At 46.7% G+C, this 25,932-nt stretch overlaps 1 protein-coding gene and 1 pseudogene across 8 annotated transcripts in view; one reads left to right on the top strand and one right to left on the bottom strand.

Moving 5' to 3' along the window:
- Positions 1–9,947: 9,947 nt before the first annotated feature.
- LOC308488350 (small ribosomal subunit protein eS19-like) lies at positions 9,948–21,072 on the bottom strand (annotated as a pseudogene). The gene is made up of 3 exons: positions 20,827–21,072; positions 20,150–20,207; positions 9,948–10,391 (listed from the first exon to the last, which is right to left on the bottom strand). The product of its transcript is annotated as a small ribosomal subunit protein eS19-like (transcript).
- Positions 20,888–25,932, top strand: part of SRCIN1 (SRC kinase signaling inhibitor 1) — a 68,535-nt gene continuing 63,490 nt past the window's right edge. For 3 of the 7 annotated variants that reach the window (XM_081028845.1, XM_081028846.1, XM_081028844.1), the window contains exon 1: positions 21,966–22,253. In XM_081028845.1, coding sequence (XP_080884971.1) covers positions 22,130–22,253 — 124 coding nt within the window. In that variant the 5' untranslated portion in view covers positions 21,966–22,129. Of the gene's footprint in view, positions 21,120–21,958; positions 22,254–25,932 lie in introns of those variants that run through there. The other 4 variants (XM_081028847.1, XM_081028843.1, XM_081028842.1 and 1 more) reach the window with 3 other exon arrangements.

Here is a 25,932-nt window from a genome sequence, read left to right as displayed (position 1 = left end):
CTGTCTTGGTTTTACTCTTGCTCTTCTACAATCCACTCTCTACAAAGCGGCCAGGATGGACATGAGTCCATGTAAGTCAGATGTGGGGGTTTCTAGTTAATGGTGGTGAATTGCATCTCCTTTCTCTTTTAAGATCCCCCTAAAATGGTAGTAAAGGAAGAAGAAAGGCATACATCCATGAGGACAGAGAAAATGTTGTCTCTGACGATAAAGGATTTCAGCAATGTTTTGGAAGGTGGAAGTGGATCCGGGAAGAGTCATAGACGTGGTGACCTGGACAGAAGAGGACAGACATAAGGAGGGGAAAGGGATGTGGAGGCACCACACTGAGCAGAAGGACGAAAGGACAGGGACAGAGGTGAGGCACAGGGTGGAAGAATAATCGACCCCTCCCCCACTGCCCTGCACAGAAAGGCAGAAACAAGGTTGCTACCTCCCGGCAGAAGAGCAGAAGTTTCTTATCTGGAGAAACTGAAAGGCTCCAAAGAAAAATTCCATATACTAACATTTGGAAGGTTTCCGATGAAACAGCTGGCTGTTTGTCCAATCACTAAAAAGCAAAAGCCACTAAAAAAGCTTCACTCGTGCTTATGAAACTTCCAGTCTGCTTTTCCCTTAAATACAATGGCTGAACAAGGATCACCTGACAAATGAAGAAAACTCCTGTGTCAGTTGAGGTCCTTTGGGAAACAGACACCAAATGGAGTTACTAGACGTGCATGAGATTTATTGGGGGTGACACTTGTGAAGTGTAAAGAACATTTCTTGTGTATGTTCCTAGGAGTGGAATTGTTAGATCATAAGGTAGGCTATGCTTGTCTTTCATAGAAGCTGTCAAAGAGTTTTCCAGAGTGACTATACCAATTTACACTTCCATCGTACATTTTCAGTTTTATAAATTTTAGCCATACTTGTAGATGTGCATTGGTACCTCATGTGGTTGTAATTTGCATTTTCCTATTTTTAAAAATGGGATTTCTTGGCTATTTCTTATTAATTAATATGCGTTGTTTATGTATTCTCTGGTTTGCTTTTTCAACTTTGTGGCGTCTTTTAATGAACAGAGGTTTTTAATTTTAATGAGTCAAATACATCAATCTTTTACTTTGTGTTTAGTGCTTAGTGTGTCCAGATTAAAAAATACTTGTCTATCCCATGGTCATGAAAATATCCTTCTATGACTTTTTTCCAGAAGCTGTGTTTTTATTTTTCACACGTAAGTCTATGATCCATGTCAAATTAATTTTGGGGTATGTTTGAAATAGGAACCAAGATTTTATTTTCTCTATGTGGCTGTCCAATCATTCTAGCATCATTTATTGAAAAGCACTATCATTTCCCCACTGAATTTCAGTTGCATCTTTATTATAAATTAGGTGATGGTATATGTGTAGGTCTGTTTCTGGACTCTATTTTGCACCAATATTTGCCTATCCTCTTAGTGTAGTTTTACATATATACATGTACACACAAGACTTTTATAAAAAGCCTTGCTATCTGGTAGTGTAAACCTTTCTGCTTTGTTTTTCTTCAAGATTGTCTTGGATAAGCTAGTTCTATATCTTGATCTGGATATTGATCTTGTATCCAGAGACCTTGCTACTTTTACTTATTAATTTTAATAGTTTATCTGCAGATTCTGTTGGATTTTCTACGTACAAAATCATGTCTTCTTCAAATAATTAGTTCTGCTTTTTCCATTCCAATCTTCCTATTCTTTTCCTTCCTAATTGCACTGGCTAAAACCAATGCACTGTGGACTTTTTTGTCTTGTTCTCAAACTAAGAGAAGAGCATTCAATATTTTATCATTAAACATGAGGCTAACTGTAATTTTTTTTAACCAAACAATTGTTCTAATTCCTTAAAGCATCCAATTTATAGATAATTGATATGCTACTTATACACAATTAAATTTTTATTGAGGTCTAATTTACAATGAAATGCACAGATTTTCAAATATATAGTTCTGACAAAAATATAGTCCCGTGTAACCACTACCTCCAATTAAAATATAGAACATTTTCATCAGCCCAGTAACTTCCCACAAGCCTCTTTCCAGTTAATTCCCAGTGGAAACCCCTAAACATAGATTACAATTTGCCTATTCTAGAACTTTATATAAGTGGAATCATTTGATATGTACTCTTTTGAGTCTGGCTTTTTGAAAGCAATCATAATCATTTTGAGATTTATCATGTTCTTTTCTGCATCAGTAGTTAGTTTCTTTCTTTCTTTTTTTTTAAAGGAGGGCGCAGCTCACAGTGGCCCATGTGGGGATTGAACCAGCAACCGTGGTGTTATCAGCACCACGCTCTAACCAACTGAGCTAACCGGACACCCCCACAGATATTTTTGTACAAGTCTTTGTGTGGGCATATGCTTTCATTCCTCTTGGGTAAGACCTAGGCATGCTGGGACATAGGGTAGGTTTCTGTTGAATTGCCAAACTATTTCCAAAGTGGTCCTACTATTTTACATGTAGGAGACTTTTCTGGTTGTTCACATCTTCTCAGTATGTAGTATTTTCAGACTTTAATGTTAGTCATTGTGACGTGCATCCTGTTGTGGTTTTAGTTTCAATTTCGCTGGTGACTGATGATGTTGAGCATCTTTTCATTTGCTTATTAGCCATTCCAGTATCTTTTGTGAAGTATCTCTTCAAGTTTTTTGCCTATTTAAGACGTTAGATTGTTTGTCTTTCTATTATTCAGTTATGGAAGTTATTTACTTATTCTGTATATAAATTCTATATCAGATCTATGTATTGTAATTCTTCTCTCTCATTCAGTGGCTTGCTTTTTCATTTTATACGGCTACCACTCAATGAGTAGAAAGTTTTACTTTTAATAATGTTCACTTTATCAATTTTTTTCCTTTCTGGTTAGTACTTTTTGTCCTAAGAAATTTTGCCTACCTCAAGGCTGCAAAGATATTCTCCTATGTTTCCTTCTAGAAGCTTTATAGCTTTAGCTTTTTACATTTATGTTTATGACCTATCTCAAATTAGTCTTTGTGTATGGTGTGAGGTGAAGGTTGGGGTTCATCCATTGTTCTAACACCAAAACTTTCATTTCTCCATTGAAATATCTTAATGCCTTTGTCAAAATTGACATATTTGTGGGTTTGTTTATGAACCTGCCGTTCTATTGATCTATTTGTCTATCCTATACCAATACTCCACTATCTTGATTTCTACAGCTTTGTAGTAAGCCTTAATATCTGATAGTGCAAGTTTTCCAAGTTAGTTCTTTTTCAGGATTGTTTTGGTTATCTTAGATTCTTTGCATTTTCATATAAATGATAGAATCAGCCTGTCAATTTTCTATTTTAAAAAACTTGTTGAGATTTTCATTGTGATGGCATTGAATTGATACATCAACATAGGGACTCATGACATCTTAGTGTTTCATCTCTCATGCTATGAACATGGGGATCTCTCTATTTATTTAAGCTGTCTTTTATTTCTCTAAGCAATGTTTTGTATTTTTGGTATAACAGTCTTGCACATTTTCCATAAAATTTATTCATTAGTACCTCATGTTTTTTTTTTTTACATTATTGTCCATTGTTTGAAATTTTTAATTCACTCATTAGGTCTAATAGTTTTTGTAGATTCCTTAGAATTTTGTATGTATACAATCATGTTATATACAAATACAGATTTATTTCTTCCTTTCTAAACTTGATGCCTTTGTTTTCTTTCTTTATTGAGCTGATAATGTTGAATAGAATAAATGAAAGTAAACATCCTTATTTGTTCCCAATACAGAGGAAAAGCCCTCAGTATTGCACTATTAAGTATGATGTCAGTGACTGTAGGGTCTTTTGAGACATCTTTTATTAAATTGAGGAAATTTCCTTTTATTCCCATTTTCTGAGAGTTTTAAAACTCATGAGTGGGTATTAAATTTTGTCAAATGCTTTCTCTGCATCTATTAAATGGTCAGACAGTTTATCGACTTCATTTTGTTAATGTGATTAGTTGCATTGGTTAACTTTGGAATAGTAAACGAAACTTTGTTGTTGTATAAAACTGCATTTGGTCATTATTCTGAATTACCTTTTAAGGAAAATTACTAAATTTGATTCAGTATTTTTGTGTAGGATTTTGCATCTATGTTCATGAGAGATACTGGCTGTAACTTTTCTTTCTTGTAATATTCTTGTCAGGTTTTAGTATCAAGGTTATTCAAGTCTCATAAAATGAGTTGGGAAATGTTCATCTTTTCTCTATTCTTTGTAAGATGGTATTATTTCTTCCTTAACTGTTTGGAAGAATTCCCCAGTGAATCCGTCTGGGTCTGGAGTTTTCTCTGTGGGAAAATTTTAATTTAAGGCTTCAATTTCTTTAACAGATATAGGTCTATTGTGGTCTCAAAAATCAGAATATTTTTGTGATATTTTTGGATATCACTGTGACATTTTTGGTAAATTGTATTTTTTAAATGAATTGCCCGTGTTGTCTAAATTTTCAAATGTTGACATAAAGTTGTTTGCAATATGCTCTTATTATCTTTTTAACATCTGTAGGATCTGTAGTAATGTTTCTATTTTTATTCCTACTATTAGTTATTTGTTCATTCTCTCTCTCTTTCTTGCTATGTTTGTGTGATTTTTAAAATCAATTTTAATGTTCTTTCCAAAGAACCAATTTTTGGCTTTGTTGACTTTACTGAATGTTTGTGGATTTCTACTCGTCTTTAATGTTTCCTTCCTTCTACTTTTTTGAGAGGGGGGTTTTATTGCTGGTTTTTTTCCCCAAAACTTCTTTAAATGGATGCTTAATAATGATTTCTATCCATTTTTCTTTCCTAATATATGAACGTATGTCTATAAATTTCTCTTTAAGCATAGTTTTTAGCTGTATCTCATTATTACTGAAAATTATTTTATAATTTTCATTGTAGTTTCTTTGGCCCCATGGATTAGTTAGAGGCTTATTACTTAATTTCTAAACTTTTGGGGGGATTTTTTAGTTATCTTTTAATTGCTGATTTCTAGCTCAACTTCACTGAGTCCAGAGAACACACTATCCATGATTTTAATAATTTAAACTGAAATTTGTTGAGACTTGCTTTATGGCCCAGCATATGGTCAATTTTGTTAAGTGTCAAAATTGATACTTGAGAAGAACGTGCCTTCTGTAGTTGTCGGTTTCCTCCTGGTTTTTTTTATAGTATTCTATAATTGTCAGTTAGGGAAATTTGTTAATTATGTTGTTGAAATCTATTCCTCTGCCGATATTTTAAAATCTACTTGTTTTAACAGTTACTGAGAGAGACATGTTAAAAATATCTAACTGTGATTGGAGATTTGTCTATTTCTTCTTTAATTCTGTCAGTTTTTGCTTTATATATTTTGAGGTTATATTATTAGATGCATGTAAATTTAGAACTGTTATGCCTTCCTGTTGGATTAACTCTTTTATCTTTATGAAATGTTTCTCTTTGTTTTTATTCTTCTTCTTGCCATAAAGTTTATTTTGTCTAATATAACTACACCAACTTTATTTTGGTTAGTGCCTGCATTGTATCTTTTTTCATCCTTTAAACTTTTCTTTGTTCTTCTGTTTAAGATGTGTCTCTTGTAAACAGCGTGTAATTGGATTATTTATTATAGTCTGACATTGTTCTCTTTTAATTGGAGTATTTAGATCACTTACATTTCATGTAAATATAATACTAATATAGTTGGGTTTAAATCTATTATATTCTATTTGTTTCCTATTTGTTCCAATATTCTCACTGGCAAAGTTCTCTGAGCACAGTGCGAGAATTTTCTTGAACGAACACTTGAACAGAAACAGGGAGATCAGTTAAAAAATTGTAGCCATTGTCCAAATAAGTAAAAATGGAGCTTGGATTAGATTCATGCCAATGAGGATAGAGAGATGTGGAAAAATGAGATATTTAGAAGTTAAGAAAAACAGAATTTATTGATTGGATTTAGAGTGTAAGGTGAAGCAGAGTAAAGAAAGAAAACCTTAGATTTCTAGATTAAGCAAGTTGGTGGATGGTTATTACCATTTATTTAAAAAAATCCAAGAGGAGAAACAGGATTAAGGGAAGAGCAATGAGATTAGTTTTAGACCAGTTTACAGCCTAGTGGAGAGAGGCCTGGAATGTCAGTCAAATTGACTATAGAGGACTGGAGCTGATCTCTGACCAGGGGATGTTAATTTGGGAACTGCTAGAATATGTGTGGTAATTAAAGCCATAGGAATGTTAGGGAGTGAGAACAGAAGCAGGCCTAGAACAAAAAAACCTGAGGAACATTTAATAGTTGGTTTAAACCAAGGAGATTGAGAAGAAGTGGTCAGAGAAGTATTAAGAGGAAAACCAAGAACATATAGTGTCATAGAAGTTGGGAGGAGAGTAAATTTTAAGAAAAGGAAATAGGTAACTTGTATGTTGCTTAGACATCAAATTCAATAAGGACTGAAACAGTTATGCCACAGCTTTAGAAAGAGAAGTTTGAATGGCATTGACGGGGAGAGGAGGTGTGGTAACAGGTTGGGGACCACAAGGTTTCGGAGTGGGAGGTGATGAAAGAAGACCAATTTAGGCCACTGTACCAGGCAGGATAGGCTAGGTTTTGCTATGGCAATAAACCACCCTCAAATCACAGTGGATTAAAGAACCATTGGCAAACTTTTCCTATAAAGGGTCAGGCCTGTAAATATTTTAGGCATTGAAGGCTGCAACTATTGTCACAACTACAACTCCACCATTATAGTACAGAAGAAGCCAGAGACAACATGTGAATAAAAGGGTGTGGCTACATGTTCCAACAAAACTATATTTACAAAAACAGGCAGCAGGTTTTATTTGGCCTGTGGGCTGTAGTTTGCTGACCCCTGGGTTAAAGCAACTCTGGGGGTCACTGAAATGTGCCGCTCAGATTTCCTTCAAGGAAACCTGCCACGTGGAGCACGGTTGATGGACAGCCCCAGCTGCCACCCCTATGAATCCTTCATTGTGTTTGTATCCTGGCCATGTTTTGCCTGGGCTGTTCCCAGCCAATGGCTGAGCATGGCAGGGGTAGTAGTACTGACTCATTCCTGTGGGACTTTGGACTCTTCTAATGGACAGGTTTGGCTTGGGGACTATCTCCATCAGCCTAACTGAATGCTTCTTAAAGCTGTTCTACAGTCTGAGAAGGAAAAAGTTTTTTGAGACTGCTTCTGGACTATTTGTTCTATTGATCTGTTTGTTTGCCTGTTCATTTTCTTGGTCATTCTACAAATGTTTGTGAAGCACTTACTATGTGTGAAGACAAATCCTGTTCTTACTGTTAATACCAACTGTTTATAGTACATTTGGATTAGTGGTAATACAAGCAATTCCCACCCAGCCCATTTTTTTTTAAACATTTTTTTTTTCATTTGGTACTCATTTAATCTTCCAGGTGAATTTTAGAATTATCTTTTCTAGTTTCAGTTAAAGAATTCCATTGGAATTTTAAACTGGAGTTGCACTGCATTTATAGAGTAATTTGGAGAGAATTAACAGCTTTACCAAAGTATTCTTTCATTATGGGAAAGTGGTATACATTTCTCCTTATATATCGCCGATAAAATTTATTCCTTTGTATTTCATAACTTTAATTGCTATTGAGAATTAAATGGGGCATCCGTTTAACTCAGTTGGTTAGAGCGCAGTGCTCTTAACAAAGTTGCTGGTTCGATCCCTGCATGGGTCACTCTGAGCTGCGCCCTTCACAATGAGATTGAAACAACTACTTGACTTGGAGCTAATGAGTCCTCGGAAAACACACATAAAAGTTAAGCAAAAAAATTAAAAAGTTATAAAACAATTTGAAAAAAAATTAAATCATTTTTTCTAACAATTTAAAGTTGTTTTTTGTTGGTAAAAAAGAAAGCTATTGATTTATCTATATTTTTCTTTTAACTGGCCATTTTACTGAGTTGCTGATAAGATCTACAAGGCTCCCATCGAATCTTTGACTTTCGTAATAATATTCATGTTGCGATGATTTTGCTCTTTTTTCCAAAATCTACATCTCATTTTCTTTTCAGATTAACTTGTTTTATTTGTTGCTTTTTATTTGCCTTTTTATAACTTTATTGATGAATACTTGACAATATAATAAACTACACATATTTAAAATGTACAATTTGGTAAGTTTTCACATATGAGTACACCATGAAACCATCACTATGTGAAGATAATGAACATATCCATCACCCCTAAAAGTTTCCTTGTGTCCTTTTCCTGGTGTCCTTGTCTTGCTCCCACTCATCTCTATCCCTCCCCTCATCTCTAGGCAACCAGTGATGTGTTATCTGTCACTATGGATTAATTTGCATTTTCTAGATTTTATTCATATACAGAACTATACAGTGTATACTGTTTTCTGTCTGCCTTTTTTCACTTAGCATAATCATTTTGAGATTCATCTATGTTGCATGTATCAATAGTTCATTGCTTTTTATTGAAGATAGTATTCCATTATATGGATATGTTATCATTTGTGTATTCATTCACTGTTGAAGTGTTTCTAGTTCTTGGCTATTACAATTAAAGCTGCCATGAATATTTACATACAAGTTTTTGTTAGTTATATGCTTTCATTTCTCTTGGGTAAATAATAACTTGTGAGTGGAATTGCTGGTCATAGAGTAGGTGTCTGTTTAACATTTAAAGACATTGGCAAACTGATTTTCAAAATGGTCGTACTGTTTTACATTTCTGTCAGCAGTGTATGAGAGTTCCATTTGTTCCACATTTTCACTAACACTTGGTATTGTCATTAAAAAAAAGTTTGTGATATCTAATTGTGGTTTTATTTTGCATTTCCCTAATGCCTGATAACGAGCATCTTCCATATGCTTATTTGCCATCTGTATATCTTCTTTGTTGAAGTATCTATTCAAATCTTTTGCCCATTTGAAAAAATGGGTTGTTTGTTTTCTTATTATTGAGTTTCGAGAGTTCTTTATATTTTCTGGATAAAAGTCCTTTGTAACATATATGCTTTGCAAATATTCTCTTCTGTGACTTGTCTTTTTATTCCTTTAACAGTATCTTTCAAACAGCAGAAATCCTTAATTTTGATGAAATCCAATTTTTCAAGTTTTTTTTAAAGATATTGTAGCTAAGAAATCTTTGCCTAGCCCAAGGTCACAAAGATTTTATCCTATGTTTTCTTACAGGAATTTCATATTTTTAGGCTCATGTTTAGGCGTAGGGCCCCCTGTGAGTTAATTTTGTATATGGTGTGAGGTATTTTATTTTCTATATGGATATCAATTTGTTCCAGGACCATTTGTTGAAAAAACTATCTTTTTTCCACTAGACTGAACTTTGCTTCTTTGTTGAAAATCAATAGACTATACACGTGTGGATCTGTTCGTAGGCTTTCTATTCTCTTCCCTTGGTCTGTTGGTCTATTTTGATGACAACATGACACTGTCTTGATTGCTGTAGCTTTCTAATAATTTTTTTAAAAAATTTTATTGGGGAATATTTGGGAACAGTGTGTTTTTCCAGGACCCATCAGCTCCAAGTCAAGTCATTGTTTTCTTTCTTTTCTTTTTATTTATTTATCGGGGTGACAATTGTGAGTGAAATTACATACATTTCAGGTGTCCAATTCTGTATGACATCATCTATAAATCCCATTGTGTGTTCACCACCCAGAGTCAGTTCTCCTTCCATCACCATATATTGGATCCCCCTTACGCTCATCTCCCTCCCTCGTTGTTTTCAATCTGGCTGTGGAGGGCGCAGCTCATTGGCCCATGTGGGAACCGGCGACCTTGGTGTTATGAGCACTGCGCTCTAACCAACTGAGCCAACCAGCCACCCCGGATTTCTAAAATCTTGAAGTTAGGTAGTGTAAATCCTCCGAGTTGTTTTCCCCCCATTTTTCTTTCTTTTTTTCTTTTAATGAATGAGGCCATTTATTAACCTAGCATTTGTCCTAATGCTTCTTGTTGGCAGTCGTCACCTGTCTGGTGATTCTGTCCAGATCTTTCTGTCCCTGAGGTGTTGTGGCCCCCATGTTGGTCTTTGTCCACCAATTTTAGCTCCTCTACGGCTTGGAGGACTCGGTGGGCCACACTCTCAGAACCTTTGCTGAAGTGGCTGGAAGTGATGCTCTTTCTCGGATGTCCCCCATACATCATGGTCGTGGAGCCAAACTAGTGCAGCCTGGGAGGCAGAGGTGCTGTCTGTGGAAGCAGCTCGGATGTGGAGCCAGTTCTCATCACAGGGAGCAAGCTGCTTGTGCTTGGCCAGCTTGACCGTGTCCACCCATTCAGGGACTTTCAGCTTCCCGGACTTTTTGAGGCCGGCTGCCACAGCTCTGAGGAACGCCTGTGGTTCAAGAATGTTACAGTAACTCCAGGCGTTGTGCAGCCTCCCGCTGCCAGCCAGGGCACAGGGCGCTCTGATTTGCACCACCCCACGTTTTTTCGTAGTTGTTTTGCCTATTCTAAATCCATTGCATTTCTGTAAGAATTTTAGAATAAGCTTTTCAATTTCTACCAGAAAAAAAAAAAGCTGCTGGGAATTTGGGATTGTGCTGAATTCATAGATCAATTTGGGGGAGAATTGACATCTTAACAGTAGTGAATCTTCTGACCCATGAGCATGGTCTATCTCCTCCTTTATTGTCTTTTCAAATTTCTCTAAGCAATGTTTTGTAGTTTCCAGGGTACAGGTCTTACATATCCTTTGTCAGACTTATCTCATAGTTTTGATGCTACTATACATGGTATTAGTTTTTAAAATTTCAATTTCTAGTTGTTCATTGCTAACCTATAGACATATAATTGATTTTGTATATTGATCTTGTATCTTATAATCTTGCTAAACTCACTAGAGTTTAGAACTAAATAGGTTCTAGCTATTTCTCTGTAGATTTCATCACATTTTCTACATAGAAATCAATGATGTCTGCATATAGACAGTTTTACCACTACTTTTCAATTCTCAGTGCTCTTTTCCCCCTGCCTTGGTGCACTGGTGAGAACTCCAGTACAATGTTGAGGAGGGATGATGAGAGTGACATCATCCCTTGTTCCAATGTTTGTCCACTTTCCTCTCAATCCTTATCTTGGACTCCACTTCGGGAGAGTAGGCTCTTATTTCTGTTTCCTGTTGCCTCCCAACGCCTAGAAGAGGGTCCTGCTCTTAGAATGTGCTTGAAGAATGCTTGTTAAATGTTGAATGAATGTCAGGCACTGTGCCAAGTGGCTTATATCTCTGTGTACTCTCTCACTCATCCTCCCAGCCCCATTTTACAGATGAAGAAAACTGAGGAATAAAGGAACTAAGTGCTTAGGGAGGAGCAAGGCAGAGTGATTAGGGGCGAGAAGGGACCTGGATCTTAATCCTGCTTCTGCCGTTAATTAGCTTTGTGTCCTTGAGCAAATCACTTAACTTCTCTGAGACTCTGTTTTCTCATCTGAGAATAGCTATTTCTTGGGGTTGCTGTGGGGCTCTGAAGGCCTGGTCCATAGTGGGCAGTAAGAAAGGGGTGAAGTTTGGGGAGACATTTCTTTGGAAGGGAACCTTGGCTTTTATCTGGGAAGTAGTGAGAGATGGAGGGGATGGGTGCTGGGGACAGACAGACCTGAATTCTTATCCAGCTTACAAGCTGGGGGTCCTTAGGGAAGGGACTTACAGTTCCCTTTACTTCTTTACTTTCCTCATCACTTTCCACATCAATTAAAAGGGGAAAGCATACCTACCTCTTGTGTTGCAAGGATTAAGTGAGGTAATGGTTCAAAGTGCTCATAGTAGGTGCTTAATAAACAGTGTCCAGGTGTCTTCTCAACCAATCTTTCCAGGAGAGTCTCTTTATATGCGACCCCACCCCAACTCTGGCCCCTTTAAGCTGGCGAATCTCCAACACCACTACAAGGAATTCATTATTCACATTGGTCTTCACTCCCCTAATCAGGAGAGGTGCCCCTGCCAACAAACTGGAAATGATTGTGGGCAGACTGGCTGGTGGCTTGAAGCGAGCTTTCACTGACTCCTGCCCTTTCCAGGGTGACTCCTGTCTGCGCAGTTACATGTTCTTTCTGTCTTGACAGTTACTCTCCATGAGCAGCAGCACCCCAAGTTTTGTAGCTGGGCATTCACCATGAACCGCTGCTTTGCCAGTGTTAGCCCATCCCTGTCCCGTCTCTCTTGCTGCCCTCCCTGGTCATTCCTCTAGTGCACCGGGCACACTGGTTGCAGCATACCCCAAGCACATCCCTTGGCTGGGAACACCCTCCTCCATCTTCTCCACCAAGCAAAGTCCTGCTCCTCTTTCAAGGCCCAACTCAAATGTCAGTCACCTCTCCTGTAAAGCTTTCCCAGACCCCTTTCTCCGCAGAACTAATTGCTCATTCCTCAGTGTTTCAGCTCCAGGTTAGTGGGGGGTAGGATGGTGTCCACAGGTCGCAGCTGTTCTGCTCCTGCTTCTCTGGGAAGAGGACAGACACTGCTGGTCTCCTGCCCTGCCCAGGCTGCTGGACACTTGCCCAGTGTCCTCCAGGGTTCACTGTACCTGTCCCCAGCCCCCATGTGAGCTCTGAGTCCCAGAGGTAGCAGGTGTGCTCCTCACCCAGCAGGAAGGCTCTGGCTCCACCCTCCTTGGCTGTATGGAAAGCTATAGTACAGATGGGGATGTCGAAAATATCCGTGACATATTCCAAACTGGCCTACTTTCCTATCACGAGAGAGTCTGAGACTGAGACAGGCGAGGACAAGTGAGATGGGAGTTTGGGACCTGTTCCCACCTCCAACTTCCTCCTTCAGCTCAGTTGTTAGACAGGAGAGGGACTTGCAGCCTCTCCCAGCAGTCTCCACCCTGTTCTGGGCTGTGTGGTTGGGGTGTTGGTGGGGAGGGCAGCATGGAGGAGTGGGGTACAGAGGGCCTGAGGAAGTTGGTGGAGGGACCAAGGACAGAGGCCTGAGTCCTATTTTGGGAAGCTTCCAGCCCCAGGAGGCAGGGCATTGGAGGCAGGGCATTGGGGAAAACTTGGGGGCTGAAGGCTTGGGTTCAAGTCCTGATTCAGCTGTGAAGGCTTGGCCAAGTTTCTTAACTTCTCTGGGCCTCAGTTTTCTCATCTGCAAAATGGGCCACTCATAATCCTTGCTTGCCCTCCTCTAAGGCTTGCTTATGAGATTGCTTTGAAGACAACCAAGTTCTGGACCCTGCCTTATTAATCCGTTTCTCAGCCTTTCACCTGGGCTAGGCGGTGCTCTCCCAGGGCGTCTTAACTGGTCACGTCCCCAGCTCTCTGCTCCCAGCAGGCCTGGCAGGGCCTCCACCCTTAATCTTGGTTTAATGATCTCTGAGTCGGGAGTCACCCACAGTCCTCCCCTGGTGTCAGGCTGTCATCAACCCTCCTGCACTTGCAGGAAGTTCACACTTGGAGCTAACTTCAATCTCTTGCTGCCACGGAGTCCTTGGGTATTCTCCGGCTTGTCTCCTCCTTCACAGACGAGGTGATTATTATTTCAGTTTCTTCCTTTTCAGGCTAGACACCCTCCTCTTCCCTGTTTTCCAAGGTGGGCGGGCCCCTTGGGGCATTTTTCTTACTGAAGCTGGGCTTCTTCCTGCTATCAGTTCCCTTGCTCAATTTTTGATTCTTCCAGAGGGGAAGGTGGGCAGTCTGTGCCTTGGTTTCCCCAGCTGGCACACCACAAGAGAAATAGATGGCCAAATTGGTTGCTATGGATTCACTAATCAGGGCAACAACAGAAATAATGGTTCATATTTAAAACATTTATTATGCACACCCTTTATCCAGCTATTCCACTTCCAGGAATTTATTCTGCAGAGATGCTCAATTTGTGTGAAATGAAGTAACTACCAGGCTGTCTCTTGTCCTGGACAAAGCCTAAATATCCATCAACGGGGCAGCTTTCTATGTACTGTGGCAGAACAATCTCCAGTTTATATTGTCGAGTGTGTATACACTACTGGGTAAGAGAACATAAAGAAAGTGCTTGTGAACACAGGGCCAAGCCCTGAAAGACCAAAGACCTCGGGAATGGTATTTCCTTCCAGAGCTGGACCTGGGTGGCTGGGACAGAGGCAGTGGTGGGGAAACTGACTTTCCACACTTCGAGTAGTCTTAGGGGTCCTTGGATGGGCTGCAGAGGTCAGGGAGGCCCACATATTCCTTGTGGATGGATGGGCATGTATATTCATTTGTCTAGAGAGAGGGTGCAAAGCTTTTGTCAGGACCTCAAAAGGTTCAGGGTCCCAAGAGAACACATCCCCTGCTGTAGGGAGTGGTCATTGAAGGTATTTGAGAGGAAGGATCTAGTGGGGCCCCAGAGCAATGGGGAACAGCTAATGTGCCTGATTCTTCTTGGGACACCTCCCCACTCTAAATGAACCCACAGCATCCAACACAGGGCCTAGCACAGGGAGAGGGGATTGGGGATTCCAGATAGCAGGGACTCTACTTAGGGGGTTATTAAAATAATCTGTGGGAAGGAAAACCAGAGAGCTTTCCAAAGCTACATTTGGAGCGAGATCAGGGAGTGGTGGGTCTGCCGCTGGGACAAATGGCAAGATGTTAGCTGAAGATGAAGAGCTGAGCCGCTGGGCAGCAGATCATACATCTGTTGCCTGCTTGGGAAGCAGGGACCTGAAAGGGACCCTCCCTTGGGATGGGAGTCAGGCAGGGGAGGAGGCTGCTGGGATGTAGTCTGGGTCCAGGACACAGCTTTCTGGGGTCCTGTGAGCATCTTTCCAGTCTTCACAGCAGATGCCTAGTGCCCCAGAGTGTTGGAAAAGGCCATGACTCATGTGGGTTCATGTGGACACAAGCTCCCCTTTCCAAAGAAAGTAGATTCTGAAATCTGTGCTCGATTTGATGAACTCTCTGGAAAACACTTTCATGATTGCTTTTTTCTCATTATTGGGGAATATTGGGGAGCAGTGTGTTTCTCCAGGGCCCATCAGCTCCAAGCCATTGTCCTTCAATCTAGTTTTGGAGGGCGCAGCTCAGCTACAAGTCCAGTCACCATTTTCAATCTTTAGTTGCAGGGGCGCAGCCCACCATCTCATGCGGGAATTGAACCGGCAACCTTGTTGTTGAGAGCTCGCACTCTAACCAACTGAGCCATCCGGCCACCCCTCATTATTGCTTTTTAAAATTGAGGGGAAAGTCACATAACATAGAATTAAAGTGAACAACTCGGTGGCACTTAGTGCATTCATCATGTTGTGCAATCACCAAATCTATCTAGTGCCAAAAATTTCCCTCACCTCAAAAGGAAACCCCATATGCATTAAACAACTGCTCCCTATTTCCCCTCCCCCAGGCAAATGTTTATGGATTTACCTATTCTGAATATCTCATATAAATGGAATCCTACAATATACGACCCTTTGTGTCTGGCTTCTTTCACTCGTGTAATTTTTTGAGGTTTATCCATGTTGAAGCATGTATTAGTTCTTCATTCCTTTATATGGAAGAATAATATTCCATTGTGTGGATGTATCACAGATTGTTTATCCATTTGTCCACTGAAGGACATTTAGGCTATTGGGTCATATGGTAATTCTATGTTTAACGTTTTAGGAACCGCCAAACTGTTTCTCATTGTTGCTGAACCATTTCACAATCCCACCAGCAGTGTATGAGGGTTCCATCTACTTTCATTAATAAACAGATAATTGCTGTGCCCTTGGAAGGCAAGGAGATGGTTACCAGGTGCTAGCATGGGTAAAATAGGTCAGGATGATACCTGCTCTGTTCCCCCACTACCCACCATCGGTTTATCAGCTTAGTTGGCAGGCTTAGGAAGGCTGCAGGCTGGAGTGGCTGTGTATGTGTGTATGTTCCTTTTTTTCACCAGGCATGTGGATCATATGGTGAAATCTAAAGCCTCAAAGCCAAGTTGGATGTGGTCTTGCAGGAGTTGGGCTTGTGGTCCACCTGGGCCCCAGTGGCTCATAATATATTCTCTCAAGGATAGATACAGATGGCCTTCCCCCTCCTTCTCCTTGCTTTGGTCCCTTCTCATCATCTTTCTTCCCTTTCCTTTCCCTCTCTTGGGCCTCTCACCCAACACCCCTCCCTTCCACCTCCCCTCTTCTTTCCTTTTTCCCGGTGTTTTTGTCCATTTCTCATTCTCTTCTTCCTACTTCTGTCTGCCCTCCTCTTCCCTTCCTTTCCATCTCTACATTCCTGCTCCAGTCTCCTCTCCACACCCCCAGCACTAAGGCTGCAGTTCATGCACCAAAGGCAATTCGTACACTTAGGGGAATGAGTGGGAAGGAAGTGGGGAGCTACCTGCATGTTCATAGACTATACATGAACCCCTCTCTCCACTTAGGCCCTAGTAGGTCACCCCAAAGTGAGGTGGGGTGTGGGGAAGCCTCTCCCTCACCTTTATTACCTCCTCCTCTCAGGGGAGAAGATCCATTAGTATCTGCAGTGCCCAAGCATGGTGGCACACAGCCGGGGACCAGGAGATCCAGTGCTGGTCATCTCTGTTCCATCAGGATCAAAGATCAAGGTCTGGGGAGACAGGAGTCACCAGGAGCGCTTCTGGTGACAGAAATTGGCCTTGGTGGTGGTTTGAGGAAAGGAGAGAAGAGGCACCTTCATTCGTGCCACAAAGTTCTCTTGGACACTCTGTGTGTGCCAGGCCCTGCCGTGACTGGATAGCTGAGCCACATCAGCAGGCAAAGCCCTGAGCTGGGAAGGCAAGAAGACAGCCCCTACCCCATGGGGTCTCCAAGTGTGGACTCCGAGCAGGAGCAGCAGCAGCAGCCCTTGGAAACTTGTTAGAAATTCAGATGCTCAGGCCTCTCGTCAAACTTACAGACTCAGAAACTTTGGGGTTGGGGCCAGCAACCCCTGTTTTAGGTGATCTAGGCGCTCGAGGTGATTCTGATTCTTACTTTAGTTTAAGAACCACTGCCCTGCCCTGAGGGGGAGCCCTAGTTAAGGAGGGCAACTCAGTGCTCCCCGTAGATAGGACCTCGTTTGCCATGTGTCAGGGAAAACAGTCTTGTGCTCAGAAAATTCCCCATCAGAAGGGGCCATCTAGGCTTCTCCCAGCAAGTGCCAGTACAGGGTCCCTTCTTTCTGGAAGCACCAGGAGGAATTTCTTTGGAGGGAGCTGGCTACAGTTAGGACCCCAGAGAATCACCTCCTTCCACTTTCTCTCTCCATTCTTCAGAAAGTACGTTTGATATGCTAATGAGGACATCTATTATTGAGTGTCATTAGCATTTATTACAATAACAAGCGGGGGAGTGGGGACCACAGGGAACAAAAGGAGGGTCTTTTGAAAGGGTCTTTTGAAACTTACTGCCATTTACTCCTCTTCTGTCGGGTGGGAGGGGGCATGGGAGAGTGAGGAGACTGGCTGTGGTCACGAGGGTGCAGGTCTACAGCAGACGAAGCTCTGTCCTACTCCTCAGCTCCCCCACCCACACCAGCTTCTGTCCCAGATGCCCTGGTCACTCTCGCTGCAGAGCAGCGCCAAACTACAGCCTCCTTGCTGCGTCAGGCCACCCATGGTGGAGATGGGACAGTCCAAAGGGGGCTCATAAAATGCGCTGGCCCGACAACAGCCCCACTGGCAGAGGGCTTCCTTGAGAATTTAGGGTGGGGGGCTTCAAAGTGACAGAGGGAGCAGTTCACGGTGTCCAGCCATAATTTCCACATTGCCCTGTGCCTTCCCCTAGAGGCCCATGTGCCCCTCTCTGCACACCCTAAACCCCATCTCTCTCTTCCTGCCCAGATGCTTGTCCAGGTACAACCACCATTCTAAGGACACCTTGGGGAAGGAGAGGCGAGGCTGAACAGTCTCACTTTTAGACATAAACTCCCTCTGGCAGGCTCCCAGGAGCAGGCAAGGAGGTTGGGTGGAGTGTCTGAGACAGACAAGGTGGGTGGTGCCTGCTGCCCCCTCCCAGCTGAGAACAATGCCAGAGACATAGGGGCAGGGCCGGGGGGAAGTTACCTGTTGCTGAAAGACAGTGGGGGTGGGGTGGCACCTGAGGCATCTTAGGTTGAGGCAGCTGGCACATTGGTTGTGCTGGGCACCATGCCAGCTTACAGGAGCAATTCTCATATCTCGGCTGGAAGAATCATACCTGTGTTGCTCTCGCCCTGATTGGCCTTCTCTCTACCCCAGGAGCCTCTGCTTCTGAGATCTGATGGGACTGGGAAGAGGCACCTATCTTCCCTGGGGGGGAGGGCAGCGGAGCAGGTGGGGTCAATGAGGGGTGAGGATGTCAGGCCATCTGCCCCAGTGGCTCAACTTGGCACCCTGGGATCTTTGCTCCGGTTCAGGAGCGCATCCTTTCTCACCCCTCTGTGGGACACATGGAGGCCGCTGTCCTGGGTTGGGTGGGTGTGGACAAGGTCGTCGAGGGGAGGAGGAAGTCAAAGAGCTCACAGCTGTGCAGATGATCAGGCATGTGAAGGAATGTCTTTACAAAGTAAGCCACACAAATAAAATAATATTACCTGAATCTGACTTAAACTCCTCACTATGGAGGGGGCCCGCATGGCTCAGGAGGTCACCTTAGAGTGGGGAAAGACAGATGCATTTTCCTGCTGACACCCTTGGAACCTCTAAGGGCTGATTCATGGAGCCTCTACCCGTCAGTCTCTGAGGTAGTGGCTTCTTGGCATTTAATGTAAGGGTAGAAAAATCTCCATGTGACAGGACAAACATCTTTCCAAGGGATAATGCCCAGTTCCTTAACTTTGACATAAGTGTATTCTTAACCCTCAGCCACATTCTTGAGCCCACTCTCTCCCATCCACCCTATGGTCATGAGGTATGTGCCAGAGGTTAGTCCCTGCTTCTGGCAGCCCACAGGGTTAGGAGATGGTGGTGACAATAGAAAAGAGGCTGGAAACTTTGGAGTCAGGCAGATCTGGGTCTGAATTTCAGCTTTGCTCCTCTTAGATTGGGTAAGTGGCTGTACCTTTCTGAGCCTCACCTTTATTTCTGAAATGGAGCTGAAATGCACACTTCTGCAAGGTTGTTGATAGGGTTAAATTAGAGAACATGGGTAAAGCACCTGCTGATTCCTTTCCTCTAAGGTGGGCATAAAGCAGGGAAGGGAAGAGACCTTGTTTCATGGGGGACTCTTGAGGGGAATGTGTAGTTGAGTGGGAGGCATTAATGGAGGGACAGCAGTTTGAGTCCCCCAACCTCTGGGCTCTGAGAGACTTGGAAGGTGGTGTCCATGCAGCTGAGGAGAAGCTACCTCTCCCCTCACCAACTCCTCTTTTACAAGGGCCTGATGCCTCCCATGCCCATCCTGGGCAGGCAGCCAGGCAGGGAGCTGGACAAGTGCCCATTGTGCACTCAGAGGCCAAAAGATGGGTACCATCCAGCTGGCAGAGGGAGAGGCAGCTGGCCCAGGAGGAGAGAAGTCAGGGTGACGACTGCTGGGGTCGTGTGCCCAGGCGGTGTGTACAAGACATGGCTCTTGGCTGCCCTCCTGAGCTGTCCAGTTGGAGCTAGGAAGGGCCCCCTCCTCCTCCTGCCCTGGCCCTGCCATCTAAGTTACTGCAACTGGAGATTCATCTCTAAGGGGCATCAGGGGCTTGGCCCTAGCCAGGCATGTGGAAGGCTCAGGGGCAGGCCTGGGGTGGGCAGGAAAGTGGCAGAGCCTAGATTAAGGTTGCAACTGGGTAGACCAGGAAGTGGGGAAACCGGTTTGTCATTTGGGCTTCTTGGGGTGGGGTCTCTTCTCCTGCCTCTCTGCCTGCCTGCCACTCTGCCTGGTGGCTATAGGGAAGAGATGTACTGTGCTCCTTCTTTGCTCATCTAAGCTGGCTGTGGGGATGCCAGGAGTAAATAAATGGGGCAGGGTACTCAGCCCGCTTTCCCCTCCCCGTGAAGCTTGGAAAACGAAACAGGACAGAGAATCCGAGGGAGAGAGGAAGCAAACAACCAGGACAGGAGCAACGGTCAGTGCTGGTCTGAGCTGGAGAAGTCTGTGGAGCCCACAGGTAGGCCAAGGTGGGACAGGGAGGGGGTGGAAGTAAAGCGGGGGTAGAGCAGAGCTGGCCTCTGCCGGCTAAGGTAGAGGTGGCGATGGCGTCGCCTGGTGGGGTGTGAGAATGGGCAGGAGCGCCCTCCTTTGGGGTCCCTACTTGACAGATGATCCCAGACAACCCCCACGACCAGCAAGGGCCCCGGCAATTCCTGCAGACGCCTGCAGGAGGGGCCGCAACCCGAACTGGGGGCAAGGAGACAGCCCAGCAGAGGGCGCCGGCGGACTGGGTCCCCGCGTAAGAGCGCTGTTTAAGGAAGGGGTCAGGAGAGCATCCAGGCAGAGGCGGAGGAGGGTCCAACTCTCCCTGCATAGGCAGCTGTGACTTTCGGAGGTCACCTTGGCCAAAGAGTGGCCCCCAGCCCCGCCGACCGGCTTTACCTCCCTGCCCAGTCCCTCCCCGAATGATTCTCCATGCCAAGGCGCGCGGGGGCTTGGAGACCGAGAAGTCTTCCACCCTCGAGGTGCACCCCCTCCCTCGAGGCGGTCCCAGGCCTTAGGTATTTGTCCCTATCGTAGAGCGAGGATGGCTTGGGGTGGGAGAAGCAGGTGGAGCGGGGAGGGGAGCGTGAGCGCGCCCCGCACCCGGGCCAGGCCGCGCGCCGCGGGATTCCGCGGTGCTGCTTGAGGGCGCCAGGCGCGGTACCCGCTCCTCTCCTCGCTCCCCGCCACCCCCGGCGGCCCTTTGTACGTTCCGGCCACACGCGCGTGCCCGAGCCGCGCGCGCTCCCGACAGCAGTGACACACCCGCGCCGACCCGCGCGCGCGCTCACACACACACACACACACACACACACACACACACTCGCTCTCGCACACTCGGTGACACGCCCGCGCGCGCGCGCACCCACACGCCCGGCCGCCGGCGCCCTCCCAGCTGGTCCATCCCGGCGGGGCTCGCGCCCCCGGCCCGCCCGCCTGGCACAGCGCCCCTGGGCTGGGGCACAGCGAGAAGCCCGCGAGGCGGCGAGAGGGCGAGCGCCAGGCAGGCCGGCCCGGGGCCCCCGCCCCCCGCGCCCCGCCCGATGGGGAACGCTCCGTCCCAAGGCATGTCCCTGTCTCTCTCCTCCCTAATGTGCCTCCATGCTTAAGTGGAAGGTATTTCTGTTTTCTTTGTGTGTTTTCCCCTCGGCCGGGGGCGGGGGCGGCAGCCGGTTCTGGGAGGCGGCGGCCGGCGGGGCTAGGGATGCTCCGGGCGCAGGTGTGTGTGGGGTAGGGGACCGCGGCGGGCTGGGCTTGGGAGAAGGACCCGAGAGAGGGTCAGGAATTTGCAAGGCTGGAGACCGGGTGGGGAGGGCCTCGCCATGCCGGGGGAGGGGGCCTGAGGGGTTAAAATTGAAAGGGGTAAGTGTGGAGGGGGAGGGGTGGGGAGAAGATGAAGAGGGATGGATGGTGAGGAAAGTGGGGGAGGGGAATGGACTATCCGAGGTGCAGGACGAGGAGGATGAAGGGGGAATCGAAGGGGATGGAGAAGCGAGGGGAATATCAAAGGCCTCTCTCTCCCCCAGGTCTCAGAATGGGGTGTAGGCACTTGAGTGGCGGTGGTAGGAGCTTGGAGCCAGCCCCCCAGGGAAGGAAGGGGATGAGTGCATTCTGGGGTTGGCTGTGTTGCCAGGATACAAGCCTGTATTCCCTACTACCACCCCCCCCCTCACCGCGAGGCCCTAGCCCTAGAGACCTCGGAGCCTAGGCAGCAGGTGCAGAAACTGGGGACACGCTCCCGGCTCGGCTGGCGGGTAGGGAGGGGCCGTGAGAGGGAGGGGCTGGGGGAGGGGCTATTTGATCTTAAGCCCTCCCCCTGCAGAGGGCAGGGGAGGGCGCCCCCAGCTGGGCTGGGTTTCAACAGTGAGTGAGGAGTTAGGGACAACTGGAAGCTGAGGGGCAGAGGGCGGGGCTGGGGATGGGACGCGCCATGGCTCCCCCTACCCTCCCACGCACCCCCCTGCTACGTCAGAAGCTCGCGGACCAGCTCCGAATCCTGTCGGTGGGGGCAGCAGGATGCTGGTAGAAGCGGAGGGGGCCGGCCGGGTGCCTGCAGAGCTCGGCTGGCAGGGCCCAGCGCGGTGTGTGCTGCTGCTAGTGCCGGCGCCCCCGCCCCACCCCTCCCCATGCATCCCTGGCAGTGCCTCCGGCGCTTTGCCCTGGCCTGGTGGGAGAGGACAGCCGAGGGCAGCGCCCGATCTTCTAGGGAGGAAACTGGACCGAGAGACCCCGGGGGCCGAAGGGAGCCAGGTGAGCAGGAAGAGATTGTGCAAGGAGGGGATACCGGACTGTCTTTCCCTCTCCCCAAATATCATTAAACCAGGAGGTCCTGCAGCCCCCAACTTTAAGGGAAGTGGGTTCCCAGAGCTGAGGATTCCTAGCTGAAGCCTTTAGAAGATGTTTGAGCTACTGTTGTTTTGGGAAACAGATGCGGGCTGGCAATTGGGGATAGCTGACCAGACTTCCAGGCTTGTGGGTCTGAATGTTACTTGGTTTGGGGTTTGAGCACTTGGGCCGGGGGCACTCTCCATATCTTGGTCTGGGTGACCTTTGAGCCAGATGCTTTGCTAACTCTGTGCCTCAGTTTTCCTCATTCCCTTTCATATCCCTCTTGCTGGTCTTAAAGAATTGATGATGCATTTGATGGAAATTGTGACTGAAAACGTGGGGCTCTGTCATCATTGGTGGCAGCTGTGATGCTGTGGTTTCTGGCAAGGCTGTGCCTGTGTATGTGTGTAGGGGGGCAGTTGTGGTTTATGTGTGAGGGTTTTGCTGTTTGGGGTTGGTGTTGGGGCCACTGTGGGCAAGTGTCAGGGCCCAGCATTCACCTGGGAAGGAAGTCTCCAGGAGCAGCTGAGAGTTGTTGGGGCAGAGACTTAGCTGGTGGCTTGGTGTAGAAGCAAGGGATGGGGGTGAGGGCTCCGGGAATAAGGGGAGGAGGTTCCAAGAATAAGATCTCCCACCCAGACTGCCTGGCACCCAGGCACCACTGGCAGCAAGTGTAAAGGCTTTGCCCTGGCTTCCTGCCACCCCTCCTTGGGGACAAGAGGGTCTTTGTCCAGTGACCCCCAACCCTGCTTCATCCGCCCTTAGCATGATTGCCAGTTCTCTGTAATGACCCACAGGGCTGGAATGGAGACTCATGTCCCCCCATGTGTTCTGGGGATCTGGAAGAAGAATCTGTGGTCCTCAGGCAGTGCTGAGTGGGGGCGGGGCTCTCCTAGGAAAAGGGTCCCTGGGAATGAGGCCTGCCACCATCCCAGGCTTTCTGCTTGCCTCCTTGCCTAATGTGGGTGTTCTGGGGTCTTCATGGCCTGATTCCTGCTGGGCTCCAGGTTTCTTAAAGATGTACAGGGAACAGGGCTGGGTGCTGGGATGCAGAGCCTCAGATGTGCTCTCTCTCTGGCCAGGAACCCACCCTGGTAAAAGGGTTTAATTAGAACCATCGATTCCTTCTTTGGCTTCGGGCATTGATCTCAATGGTGTGGTCAGAGCTGGCAGGCGGGGGTGGCATGGCTGCCATCTGCCCAGTGCCAACCTTGACTTTCTCTGACAAAACCCAAGCTTAGGAGGGAGGGTGATGGGCTTTTGGAAGTATCAGGTCTGTTTTAGCCCCACCCCCACCCCACATTAGGTCTTGGGGAAAAAAGGCAGATGGGGTTGAGGATTTGAATAGAAACAGAAGGAGCTGTTTGGGGTTTGAGGATCACCCTGAGTAGTAGGCCAGCGGCTCGGGAATGGAGGGACAGCTGTGGTTTGGAGGGGTCCTGTGAAGGGGAATCAGGAGGCAATTGAGGGGGCCTGTGGGTGTGGGGCAGGCAGAGAGTTCAGGCGAAGGATCTAGGACTTGCCATAAAAGCTTCTCTTTCGAGGAATCCCAAGCACTTATCTCCTCCAAGCCCTGGCAAAGAGATCCAATTTCTTCCTTCGTTTGTGTCCTCGAGGCCCAAACCGCCTCTGAGGCCCAGTGGGCCTGGGTCTGGCCTTTGAGTCTGGCTGCCTTGCCAAGTGGCCCCTGCCTAGGCACAGGGGCTGAGGGTGAGGCTCCTGGCAGCCTCAGATCTGGTCTCTGGGGTTGATGGGAGTCGGGGGACAGATTGTGTCCCCCAAGCCCCGGATGCCTTCTCTGGGTGGGCCAGTGCAGGTGCAGACTTCAATGAGCCACTCAGATGCTCTTTGAAGATCCTTGTTGGCTTCCCAGGGCCCATTGGAGCAAAGATAATAAAAATCTGGCCGTCAGCGGGTTTGAGGGCTGCACTCCCTTCCCCTTCTTTCATTCCCAGCTCTGAAAAGCAGAGATGAAGGCTTTGGATTTGGCTGGGAAGCAGCGCTTGCCTGCCCCGAGGGAGGGAGGCAGACATAAGAGGGAGGACTGATTTCCTGGCAGCGGGAGGAGTTTCTGGGGAGGTGGCAGAGGGGCAGGGGTATGGTCCCCAACTCCTGCCAGACAGCCTCAGGCCTCAGGGCCTATGCCCCACATCCAGGCTCCAGCTTTGTCCCTCAGTTCCGGAGGCTGGGAACCCTCCCCTCTCTGTTCCGCTGCTCCCACAGTCCCCTTTGTGCCCCTCAGTCTCCCTCACTTCCTTCCCCAAGACCTCCCCTCTCTGCTCCTGTTTCTCCTGCTCTGCCTTCATGCTCTCTCTCCCTCCTAGTCTCCGCTTCTGCTCCTCAGTCTCCCTTTTTCTCTCTTTGTCTGCCCCCTCCCATCTGTCTGTCTTCCCTTCCCCAGCCTCGGTCCTGCTTTCTAGGACTGTCTGGAAGGTTGAGAAGCCAAGCTGGGGGTAGGAGGACAGCTGCAGCCGTGGAAGGGATGGGCCTGGGTTGATTATTATGGTCTGTCAGGTGCCATCATCATCAGAGTCCAGGCGGAAGGGGGCAGCTGAGCACTTCAGGATGTGTGTATAGTAAAAGCGCCATTCCCCTCCCCGCACCACAGCGGGCACCTTGCCCTGACATTGGGCTTCAGACACTCCAGTTCTGCTGCCTTCTGCTGTTGCTTGACTGCTGGAAACCAATGCCTCCATCCTCTGGTCCCTCCATCCATCTGGTCACCCGCTGTCCCAGACGTAATCACCACTGTCCTTACCCACTGTTCTGCTCACACCCACCACACCATCTCCAGCCTCAGAGGCAGGAAGGGAGAGTCTGATAGGCCTTCCTGGAGCCTCATCTAGGCCCTGTGCCCCCTTTGTCATCTTGTAAACCCCCATATGAAAGACAAGACTGTCTGGAAACAGCACTGGACTGAATGGAGATCTTGTTAACATCCTTCCTCAGTGCCCAAATGTCCGAGTGACCTTGAGCATGTCCCTTTCTGGAAGAGCCTCTTTCCTCACCTGGGAAAGGAGGGGGTGTGGGCTGGATCATCTCTCCAAGGTCTCTTCTGACATTCCACCCGTGTTGTGTCTCTCTTCTGGATGATTTGCATATGCTTTGCATATATTAGGGATGCCTGCCTGAAGGGGGAAGGTGCCACTCACAGGGACCAGAGTCCCACCCACCATTCCAACTCCGGTTGCCCATTGGCCCATACTCTCCCTGCTTGACTCTCCCTAGGGGTGGACGCTGAGGCCTGAGCAGTGCTTGGGGAGGTGGGTCTGGCCCCGCGTTTCAGCCATGCTGGAGGCAGGATGGGTGAAAAGCCCTAGTGGAGGGGACCCCTGCCCTCATCCCTCTTACTCCAAAAGGTCCAAACAGGGAAGCCAAGTGCTGTGTGAATTCACTAAAGTTGCCTGTGGCTACTATAGGGTGTGTGAAGCCCCATGAGGCTGGCCGAAGGGCGTGGGGGTCTCCCTCCTGCACCAGGAGCCCTGAGCACCCTCTGGATGCCAGGAGCCAAACTCGGTGTGAGAGATTCTGCTCCGGCTCCCACCCACAGCTCTGCTGTCTTGTGCTCCCGCCCTCTTTTGCTCCGGCCCCTGGGCTCTGG

Source organism: Rhinolophus hipposideros (genome assembly GCF_964194185.1).
Source record: "Rhinolophus hipposideros genome assembly, chromosome: 20".
Taxonomy (NCBI): Eukaryota; Metazoa; Chordata; class Mammalia; order Chiroptera; family Rhinolophidae; genus Rhinolophus; species Rhinolophus hipposideros.
The sequence above is the reverse complement of the archived record's forward strand: the minus strand, read 5'-3'. Positions and strand labels throughout refer to the sequence as shown.